This window comes from Somniosus microcephalus, chromosome 8 (assembly GCF_052327205.1).
Source record: "Somniosus microcephalus isolate GS21.2 chromosome 8, FLI_Smic_1.0, whole genome shotgun sequence".
Taxonomy (NCBI): Eukaryota; Metazoa; Chordata; class Chondrichthyes; order Squaliformes; family Somniosidae; genus Somniosus; species Somniosus microcephalus.
The window spans coordinates 38,595,285-38,607,396 of NC_140994.1; the positions used below are offsets into that span (position 1 = coordinate 38,595,285).

General features: G+C 40.5%; 1 protein-coding gene across 1 annotated transcript in view; it reads left to right on the forward strand.

Moving 5' to 3' along the window:
- LOC147113464 (cubilin-like) overlaps positions 1 to 12,112 on the forward strand; it is a 196,199-nt gene that overhangs the window by 99,618 nt on the left and 84,469 nt on the right. The window contains 4 exon segments of the mRNA XM_085996127.1: positions 3,425 to 3,633; positions 4,260 to 4,407; positions 8,932 to 9,140; positions 9,767 to 9,914. Of these exon segments, the coding sequence (XP_085852253.1) occupies positions 3,425 to 3,633; positions 4,260 to 4,407; positions 8,932 to 9,140; positions 9,767 to 9,914 (714 nt within the window).

Sequence of the window (12,112 nt, forward strand, 5' to 3'; positions counted from 1 at the left end):
TTCAAAGCAGTCCCTTGGGGAAAGCCATTACTTCTTTCGGGGGCTGGCATCCACCCTCCTCCAGAATTCAGTCTGCCCTTCTTGTGCTGCTGGGCCTGTATTCCCCATGCACAGAGGAAATTCATGGGAAGATTGTAATGAGTTTGGTCCAAATATCACTGAGAGTAATTTCTCCCAAATTGTATCTTTTTAATGCACTTTATTATGTTTATGGATGCAGAAATTGCTTTTTCTGGTTATCAGGGAGAAATCTGTGGACTGGATCTACACAGGGAATGCTATCGATTAGATTTTACCCATATCTCCTTCTTCTCATAAAGATACAGCAAGACCTCGACCACTGTATCATAAAAAGACACAAAGCCTCAAAAGTAATGAAGACTGGAACCCATAGAATCATAGAATGATACAGCATAGAAGGAGGCCATTCGGCCCATCGTGCCTGTGCCAGGTCTTTGGTAGAGCTATCCAATTAATCCCGCTCCCCTGCTCTTTCCCCATAGCCCTGTAAATTTTTCCCTTCAAGTATTTATCCAATTCTCTTTAGAATGTTATTATTGAATCTGCTTCCACCACCCTTTTAGGCAGAGCATTCCAGATCACAACAACTCTCTGTGTAAAAAAACTTTCGTATCATCTGCAAACTTTGAAATTATGCCCTGTAAACTGAAGTCCAGGTTATTTATATATATCAAAATGAGCAGTGGTTGTAATATCGACCCTTACAAAACACCACTGTATACCTCACTCCAGTCTGAAGAACAACTTTTCACCACTACTCTCTGCTTTCTGTCCAGTAGCTAGTAAATTTTCTAACAGTAGAAGTACCCTTTGCCGTATTAGGTATGAATAGTGTGAGCAGCAGACACTTGCAGTACTGCTGCAACTAAAGCAAAATAAACCTGAAATAAAAACAGAAAATGCTGGAAATATTCAGCAGGTCAGGCAGCATCTGTAGAGAGAGAAACAGGGTTAACGTTTCAGGTCGATGACCCTTCATCAGTACTGTGCTGGTCAATGCTCCTGGACAAAGCATTATTCAATGATTATCTTCTGTTTACTATTGCTCAGTCAGATTTCACACCGGCTGGGGGAGACATGAAATTAGAGATGGGGTAGGAATGCAATGGTGGACCTTGCAGTATGATTACCCTGACAATTTTGCTGCAATATTGCCTGATTTGTGATCAGGTAACAAGTATAAGGGAGACTGGAAATATTCAAAGGGATATTGACCAATTAATCAGATAACAGAGAGAAAGACAGACAAATCTTAGCTAGATAAACATAAGCTAATGAATACTGGAACGAGAAAGGTAATCTATGTGCGTACTTTTGTAGAAAGGTTTTTTTTTGGTGTGGGGTTTGTGTCTGGCCAGTCAGGCGTATCTGAGCTGCTCCAGGCCCCGTGCGGTTTCGAATCGCTCCCCTTTCTGGTTCTGACCGCCGGACGTATTTCAGTAGCGATGTAGACAAAACGAGACTCGTGGTTGGGTGCAAAGAAGACCAGTATTTTATTGAAATAAAGAATAAATTGCTAGACAGTGAAAATAATAATGAATACAGCACACTTTTACTTACTACAGCACACCTTTACTTAATACAGCACACCTTTACTTAACACAGCACACCTTTACTTAATGCAGCACACTTTTACCTAACGGGGAGGAGAGAAGACAGACACATCGAGGGAAAATTGACAAAAAATGACAATTTAACAAAATTCCCCTTTAATTCCCACCCCTTATACCTATCTAGGTTGCCTTGTAATGGGCCAGAAAGTTTATGCTCACCAGTAAACGCCTGCTCTGTGCCCCTGCCGTCTACCTTTTCTTCTTCACCACCCCGAAGTAGAGATACCCCAGTAATTCAAAAGTAACTACTGGTATTCCATTTCTTTGGGCGGGCTGCTGAGCTGTTCCCTTTGTCGGCAGGGCACCGGAGGCAAGGCGGTAGAGAGAGAGAGAATGGCTTCCTGAGGGGCTATCTTTATACCCCATTGGGAGCCCTTATCTTCGCGCCCAAATCTGGATGTATCTGGGCTCACACAAAAGGGACCGATCTGTCCCCATTGACTGTAATGGGTTTGAATGTGGCTATGATGCATTTCCCATTCATTTAACTGGTCTGTGAATGGAGCTGACCAGTTTGAAATGTCCCACTGATTTCTCGAGTGCTGGACAAACAAATCCTTAAGTGTTCAGTAAACAGTACTTGAGAACAAGTGTAAACAATCCTCTGTCCTGCGGTTACATTTCAACCGCAATTGATTGACAGCTTCAAGCGCTTAAGCCCTTGAGTCAACCCTGCTGAGGGCTTGTAAACAAATAATCCTTTGTTCCGTGTTGAAAATTTCCTAAACCGCAGTTGATTGACAGTTTCAAGTACTCAGAGGCTGGTATTCTTTTCAATCCTATGTCAGCCAATGATGGGAGATATTCAGACAGGCTGTCTTTCTCCTTTGCCATGAGGCCTGACAGCCATCTTTGATGCTCTGGGGTTTTAAGGTACATTCCAACCAGGTTTTCTTTAATTAAATAATCTTCGGGGGCTGCCGAAATTTTGCGAACCTTACACAATGAAGGATTGTTTGTTGGCAAAAATATAAAAGCAAAAAGATTTGGGTGTGATTATTAATTATTCATTGAAAGTGCTCCGTCAATATGAAGTTACTATCTACGAGGACAATCAAATACCAAGATACTCCTCAAAGACATTTGATTATAAGTCAAAACAAGTTACAATTTGAACTTGTATCAAGGACAGTGTTACATTGTATATGAGCCAGAGAAGAATGGCAGGACTTATGCTAGGAATTTCCTCAGGGTCTCCCAATTTGCTGCCATAACTGTGATTGAAAACTGTTTATCGGTCCACCCGATGTTCCTGCATATCTTCTGCTGAAATTACAGAAATTCCTGGTATTATTTCTTAAGTTATGAAGAGAACTCACAGAATCAAACCAGGACTTACATGAGAAAATATCAAAGGGGCACAAATCAGGATGTAAGGAAGCTACTTAATTTCAATTGGGAGCAGAAATGTGGAAATGAGGAAACGTGTTCAAAATTATTCTATATGGGAAGAAAGCACCCTGGGCTGACCAATGGAAGTTGAAACTAGATAGATATTCAAGTATATGCTTGCTAACCTTGAAAAGTTGGGAGTGAAATTTTACAAGTAAATTTGTTAGAGTATGTGCTAAGGCAAATTATACTACATCGCTTGAAAGAATGGTGGACGGATTGAGTAGCCTATACTTGTCCAATATTTCCTCATGTTCTTTGTTTGGGTCCTGAAATGCCTTCTAATGGTGCTTATACATGCAGACATATTTATAATTGTCTGATTTATTAAGTAAGTTGATAAAAAAGAATGGATTACTGTGAAATTCATTTTCCAACTATGATCATTTTCTTGACAGCCTGGAAGTTACATCAACTTGCTCGTATGATTATATTGCAATATACGATGGGCCTTCAACATATTCGACTTTGCTTTCAAAAATTTGTCATGGATCAAATCAGACATTTACATCATCGTCCAACAGTATGACAATATTTTTTAGCTCTGATTCCAGTGTAACTAGTCGAGGATTTACTGCAAACTACTACTCTCTGCCAATCAATGATGGTGAGCTTTGTTACACTTCTTGTCTCAAAATTGCAATGTACTTTAAACTAGAAGAATTGTAGATAAATTAGGAATGGATTCTGTTTAATAATGTATTTATTTTTATTATTTTGATAGACACTACTGAAACAGCATCGACAACAGGTACAGTAAAATGTCCTCGAAAATATATTGATCCACATTAGAATGATTAAAGTTCATTACATTTATTTTAAAATTGGTCTCAGCCAGGGCAATGGTAAGGGTGCTACAATTGGCCTCAGTGCCCAGATTAGATAGGGAGGTAAAGAGCAGGTCCAATCAGGGTTCCCACTTCTGATTGCAGTCTAGTAACTGCCATTGGTGAAATCTGTATCAGGCTCAGCTGTGATGCCCCAACAGTTAACCTGTGAACATTCACTGTCAAGGCTCACATAAGACCAACAGTCACTTAAGCGAGGTACTAGAGGGTGGCTTCCAGCTGTGGAACCTTATTCCAACAAGGATTAAATGGGTTCAAGAGAGAAGGTGAGGGTGAGGAAAGGAAAATTGGCAAAGAATATTGGTAGGGGTGAAAGAAAGGAAATGGTTGTTCTTCTGCCATGTATTGCCCCACCTGAACTTATTCATTTCCTTACTGTTAATAGGTGGACCTTGTGGAGGGTATCTTGAAGGTGCCTATGGGTCTTTCAGTAGTCAAGGTTATCCATACTCCTATCCAAATAATGCACGGTGCACTTGGTACATAAGAGTGGACAGAAATCAAGCAATAAAGCTGGAGTTTACTGACATTAGGTAGGTAAAAATGTTTTCACTTTCATATTTTAATGTAAATAATGGCAGGAGTATTTGCTGTCAATTAACTATTGCTGATGGATTTACTTAAATTATTACGGGGGGGTGGTGTGGACCAATAATTTGATGTTGAGTGCCAGAAGTTCTGTGTTAGTATCACATTTTTGGCCCCTGGGCGCATTCTTTTAAACTGAAATATGCCCCACAGAAAGACTTAAGGAGGTATTCTCCATTTTGTCTACAAAAAACAGTATTATAGAAATCTGTTATGTCAGTTTACATCAAAACACCACCCAAAGTTAACTGATGCATCAGATGATCTTTCTCTGGCCGGCTGATACCCAGCTGAATCGAGATCAGCATGCTTCCTGGTCCCAGATGCCGAGTTTTTGAGTTTTGTTTTTCATCCAGAGCTGACATTCAATTAAGAAACGCAGCTCGCTGCCCAGCTAAATGATCTTTAGCTGGTGACGGGCAGGAAGATTAACAGTTATCGGTTTAATATGTAATCCTGTAAAGTCAAAACAGTAAAGAGATTCAACGTAATGCCTGATTCCGTCTCCACATCAATTCTTCCTACTTCATTGAATCCTTGAGTAACCTTTCCAGGGTGAAACGGGGAAATGTTTGGGAGCAATGACCAAAGTTTTTGGGCATCAAAACAGAGGTAACAATTAGTCTTGGGTCGGTTAACCATCACATGGTTGAATGAGCATTCTTTCCTAAATGTGCTCCCAGAAACTACAGTCATTATAGAGATATTTCAGAACTTACTTTCTTACTACAGAATTTTCCATAAGTTGTGGAGAAATTGCAAACTACTGCACTCTTGCTATTTCTAACATCCTCACACTGGTTATATAACTTTCAAGGCCATGAAAATCGGTGACCCTTCCAGTGTATTCCTCTGATAACTTTAATGGAAGTCCATTAGAAGGGACAAAATTAAGATCAGGACTCGCCACATCAGGACTTCTTGTTTTTCCAGTCCTCAGAGGAACCCGGTATCGATGAGACCTGTGGAAATGGGGCCTAACTGGGGTCCAGCCTGGGATTCGGGCCTGGACCCCTGAAGAAAGAGATATCTTTGAAGGAATTATTTCAAAGCAGTCCCTTGGGGAAAGCCATTACTTCTTTCGGGGGCTGGCATCCACCCTCCTCCAGAATTCAGTCTGCCCTTCTTGTGCTGCTGGGCCTGTATTCCCCATGCACAGAGGAAATTCATGGGAAGATTGTAATGAGTTTGGTCCAAATATCACTGAGATTAATTTCTCCCAAATTGTATCTTTTTAATGCACTTTATTATGTTTATGGATGCAGAAATTGCTTTTTCTGGTTATCAGGGAGAAATCTGTGGACTGGATCTACACAGGGAATGCTATCGATTAGATTTTACCCATATCTCCTTCTTCTCATAAAGATACAGCAAGACCTCGACCACTGTATCATAAAAAGACACAAAGCCTCAAAAGTAATGAAGACTGGAACCCATAGAATCATAGAATGATACAGCATAGAAGGAGGCCATTCGGCCCATCGTGCCTGTGCCAGGTCTTTGGTAGAGCTATCCAATTAATCCCGCTCCCCTGCTCTTTCCCCATAGCCCTGTAAATTTTTCCCTTCAAGTATTTATCCAATTCTCTTTAGAATGTTATTATTGAATCTGCTTCCACCACCCTTTTAGGCAGAGCATTCCAGATCACAACAACTCTCTGTGTAAAAAAACTTTCGTATCATCTGCAAACTTTGAAATTATGCCCTGTAAACTGAAGTCCAGGTTATTTATATATATCAAAATGAGCAGTGGTTGTAATATCGACCCTTACAAAACACCACTGTATACCTCACTCCAGTCTGAAGAACAACTTTTCACCACTACTCTCTGCTTTCTGTCCAGTAGCTAGTAAATTTTCTAACAGTAGAAGTACCCTTTGCCGTATTAGGTATGAATAGTGTGAGCAGCAGACACTTGCAGTACTGCTGCAACTAAAGCAAAATAAACCTGAAATAAAAACAGAAAATGCTGGAAATATTCAGCAGGTCAGGCAGCATCTGTAGAGAGAGAAACAGGGTTAACGTTTCAGGTCGATGACCCTTCATCAGTACTGTGTTGGTCAATGCTCCTGGACAAAGCATTATTCAATGATTATCTTCTGTTTACTATTGCTCAGTCAGATTTCACACCGGCTGGGGGAGACATGAAATTAGAGATGGGGTAGGAATGCAATGGTGGACCTTGCAGTATGATTACCCTGACAATTTTGCTGCAATATTGCCTGATTTGTGATCAGGTAACAAGTATAAGGGAGACTGGAAATATTCAAAGGGATATTGACCAATTAATCAGATAACAGAGAGAAAGACAGACAAATCTTAGCTAGATAAACATAAGCTAATGAATACTGGAACGAGAAAGGTAATCTATGTGCGTACTTTTGTAGAAAGGTTTTTTTTTGGTGTGGGGTTTGTGTCTGGCCAGTCAGGCGTATCTGAGCTGCTCCAGGCCCCGTGCGGTTTCGAATCGCTCCCCTTTCTGGTTCTGACCGCCGGACGTATTTCAGTAGCGATGTAGACAAAACGAGACTCGTGGTTGGGTGCAAAGAAGACCAGTATTTTATTGAAATAAAGAATAAATTGCTAGACAGTGAAAATAATAATGAATACAGCACACTTTTACTTACTACAGCACACCTTTACTTAATACAGCACACCTTTACTTAACACAGCACACCTTTACTTAATGCAGCACACTTTTACCTAACGGGGAGGAGAGAAGACGGACACATCGAGGGAAAATTGACAAAAAATGACAATTTAACAAAATTCCCCTTTAATTCCCACCCCTTATACCTATCTAGGTTGCCTTGTAATGGGCCAGAAAGTTTATGCTCACCAGTAAACGCCTGCTCTGTGCCCCTGCCGTCTACCTTTTCTTCTTCACCACCCCGAAGTAGAGATACCCCAGTAATTCAAAAGTAACTACTGGTATTCCATTTCTTTGGGCGGGCTGCTGAGCTGTTCCCTTTGTCGGCAGGGCACCGGAGGCAAGGCGGTAGAGAGAGAGAGAATGGCTTCCTGAGGGGCTATCTTTATACCCCATTGGGAGCCCTTATCTTCGCGCCCAAATCTGGATGTATCTGGGCTCACACAAAAGGGACCGATCTGTCCCCATTGACTGTAATGGGTTTGAATGTGGCTATGATGCGTTTCCCATTCATTTAACTGGTCTGTGAATGGATCTGACCAGTTTGAAATGTCCCACTGATTTCTCGAGTGCTGGACAAACAAATCCTTAAGTGTTCAGTAAACAGTACTTGAGAACAAGTGTAAACAATCCTCTGTCCTGCGGTTACATTTCAACCGCAATTGATTGACAGCTTCAAGCGCTTAAGCCCTTGAGTCAACCCTGCTGAGGGCTTGTAAACAAATAATCCTTTGTTCCGTGTTGAAAATTTCCTAAACCGCAGTTGATTGACAGTTTCAAGTACTCAGAGGCTGGTATTCTTTTCAATCCTATGTCAGCCAATGATGGGAGATATTCAGACAGGCTGTCTTTCTCCTTTGCCATGAGGCCTGACAGCCATCTTTGATGCTCTGGGGTTTTAAGGTACATTCCAACCAGGTGTTCTTTAATTAAATAATCTTCGGGGGCTGCCGAAATTTTGCGAACCTTACACAATGAAGGATTGTTTGTTGGCAAAAATATAAAAGCAAAAAGATTTGGGTGTGATTATTAATTATTCATTGAAAGTGCTCCGTCAATATGAAGTTACTATCTACGAGGACAATCAAATACCAAGATACTCCTCAAAGACATTTGATTATAAGTCAAAACAAGTTACAATTTGAACTTGTATCAAGGACAGTGTTACATTGTATATGAGCCAGAGAAGAATGGCAGGACTTATGCTAGGAATTTCCTCAGGGTCTCCCAATTTGCTGCCATAACTGTGATTGAAAACTGTTTATCGGTCCACCCGATGTTCCTGCATATCTTCTGCTGAAATTACAGAAATTCCTGGTATTATTTCTTAAGTTATGAAGAGAACTCACAGAATCAAACCAGGACTTACATGAGAAAATATCAAAGGGGCACAAATCAGGATGTAAGGAAGCTACTTAATTTCAATTGGGAGCAGAAATGTGGAAATGAGGAAACGTGTTCAAAATTATTCTATATGGGAAGAAAGCACCCTGGGCTGACCAATGGAAGTTGAAACTAGATAGATATTCAAGTATATGCTTGCTAACCTTGAAAAGTTGGGAGTGAAATTTTACAAGTAAATTTGTTAGAGTATGTGCTAAGGCAAATTAGACTACATCGCTTGAAAGAATGGTGGACGGATTGAGTAGCCTATACTTGTCCAATATTTCCTCATGTTCTTTGTTTGGGTCCTGAAATGCCTTCTAATGGTGCTTATACATGCAGACATATTTATAATTGTCTGATTTATTAAGTAAGTTGATAAAAAAGAATGGATTACTGTGAAATTCATTTTCCAACTATGATCATTTTCTTGACAGCCTGGAAGTTACATCAACTTGCTCGTATGATTATATTGCAATATACGATGGGCCTTCAACATATTCGACTTTGCTTTCAAAAATTTGTCATGGGTCAAATCAGACATTTACATCATCGTCCAACAGTATGACAATATTTTTTAGCTCTGATTCCAGTGTAACTAGTCGAGGATTTACTGCAAACTACTACTCTCTGCCAATCAATGATGGTGAGCTTTGTTACACTTCTTGTCTCAAAATTGCAATGTACTTTAAACTAGAAGAATTGTAGATAAATTAGGAATGGATTCTGTTTAATAATGTATTTATTTTTATTATTTTGATAGACACTACTGAAACAGCATCGACAACAGGTACAGTAAAATGTCCTCGAAAATATATTGATCCACATTAGAATGATTAAAGTTCATTACATTTATTTTAAAATTGGTCTCAGCCAGGGCAATGGTAAGGGTGCTACAATTGGCCTCAGTGCCCAGATTAGATAGGGAGGTAAAGAGCAGGTCCAATCAGGGTTCCCACTTCTGATTGCAGTCTAGTAACTGCCATTGGTGAAATCTGTATCAGGCTCAGCTGTGATGCCCCAACAGTTAACCTGTGAACATTCACTGTCAAGGCTCACATAAGACCAACAGTCACTTAAGCGAGGTACTAGAGGGTGGCTTCCAGCTGTGGAACCTTATTCCAACAAGGATTAAATGGGTTCAAGAGAGAAGGTGAGGGTGAGGAAAGGAAAATTGGCAAAGAATATTGGTAGGGGTGAAAGAAAGGAAATGGTTGTTCTTCTGCCATGTATTGCCCCACCTGAACTTATTCATTTCCTTACTGTTAATAGGTGGATCTTGTGGAGGGTATCTTGAAGGTGCCTATGGGTCTTTCAGTAGTCAAGGTTATCCATACTCCTATCCAAATAATGCACGGTGCACTTGGTACATAAGAGTGGACAGAAATCAAGCAATAAAGCTGGAGTTTACTGACATTAGGTAGGTAAAAATGTTTTCACTTTCATATTTTAATGTAAATAATGGCAGGAGTATTTGCTGTCAATTAACTATTGCTGATGGATTTACTTAAATTATTACGGGGGGGTGGTGTGGACCAATAATTTGATGTTGAGTGCCAGAAGTTCTGTGTTAGTATCACATTTTTGGCCCCTGGGCGCATTCTTTTAAACTGAAATATGCCCCACAGAAAGACTTAAGGAGGTATTCTCCATTTTGTCTACAAAAAACAGTATTATAGAAATCTGTTATGTCAGTCTACATCAAAACACCACCCAGAGTTAACTGATGCATCAGATGATCTTTCTCTGGCCGGCTGATACCCAGCTGAATCGAGATCAGCATGCTTCCTGGTCCCAGATGCCGAGTTTTTGAGTTTTGTTTTTCATCCAGAGCTGACATTCAATTAAGAAACGCAGCTCGCTGCCCAGCTAAATGATCTTTAGCTGGTGACGGGCAGGAAGATTAACAGTTATCGGTTTAATATGTAATCCTGTAAAGTCAAAACAGTAAAGAGATTCAACGTAATGCCTGATTCCGTCTCCACATCAATTCTTCCTACTTCATTGAATCCTTGAGTAACCTTTCCAGGGTGGAACGGGGAAATGTTTGGGAGCAATGACCAAAGTTTTTGGGCATCAAAACAGAGGTAACAATTAGTCTTGGGTCGGTTAACCATCACATGGTTGAATGAGCATTCTTTCCTAAATGTGCTCCCAGAAACTACAGTCATTATAGAGATATTTCAGAACTTACTTTCTTACTACAGAATTTTCCATAAGTTGTGGAAAAATTGCAAACTACTGCACTCTTGCTATTTCTAACATCCTCACACTGGTTATATAACTTTCAAGGCCATGAAAATCGGTGACCCTTCCAGTGTATTCCTCTGATAACTTTAATGGAAGTCCATTAGAAGGGACAAAATTAAGATCAGGACTCGCCACATCAGGACTTCTTGTTTTTCCAGTCCTCAGAGGAACCCGGTATCGATGAGACCTGTGGAAATGGGGCCTAACTGGGGTCCAGCCTGGGATTCGGGCCTGGACCCCTGAAGAAAGAGATATCTTTGAAGGAATTATTTCAAAGCAGTCCCTTGGGGAAAGCCATTACTTCTTTCGGGGGCTGGCATCCACCCTCCTCCAGAATTCAGTCTGCCCTTCTTGTGCTGCTGGGCCTGTATTCCCCATGCACAGAGGAAATTCATGGGAAGATTGTAATGAGTTTGGTCCAAATATCACTGAGAGTAATTTCTCCCAAATTGTATCTTTTTAATGCACTTTATTATGTTTATGGATGCAGAAATTGCTTTTTCTGGTTATCAGGGAGAAATCTGTGGACTGGATCTACACAGGGAATGCTATCGATTAGACTTTACCCATATCTCCTTCTTCTCATAAAGATACAGCAAGACCTCGACCACTGTATCATAAAAAGACACAAAGCCTCAAAAGTAATGAAGACTGGAACCCATAGAATCATAGAATGATACAGCATAGAAGGAGGCCATTCGGCCCATCGTGCCTGTGCCAGGTCTTTGGTAGAGCTATCCAATTAATCCCGCTCCCCTGCTCTTTCCCCATAGCCCTGTAAATTTTTCCCTTCAAGTATTTATCCAATTCTCTTTAGAATGTTATTATTGAATCTGCTTCCACCACCCTTTTAGGCAGAGCATTCCAGATCACAACAACTCTCTGCGTAAAAAAACTTTCGTATCATCTGCAAACTTTGAAATTATGCCCTGTAAACTGAAGTCCAGGTTATTTATATATATCAAAATGAGCAGTGGTTGTAATATCGACCCTTACAAAACACCACTGTATACCTCACTCCAGTCTGAAGAACAACTTTTCACCACTACTCTCTGCTTTCTGTCCAGTAGCTAGTAAATTTTCTAACAGTAGAAGTACCCTTTGCCGTATTAGGTATGAATAGTGTGAGCAGCAGACACTTGCAGTACTGCTGCAACTAAAGCAAAATAAACCTGAAATAAAAACAGAAAATGCTGGAAATATTCAGCAGGTCAGGCAGCATCTGTAGAGAGAGAAACAGGGTTAACGTTTCAGGTCGATGACCCTTCATCAGTACTGTGTTGGTCAATGCTCCTGGACAAAGCATTATTCAATGATTATCTTCTGTTTACTATTGCTCAGTCAGATTTCACACCGGCTGGGGGAGAC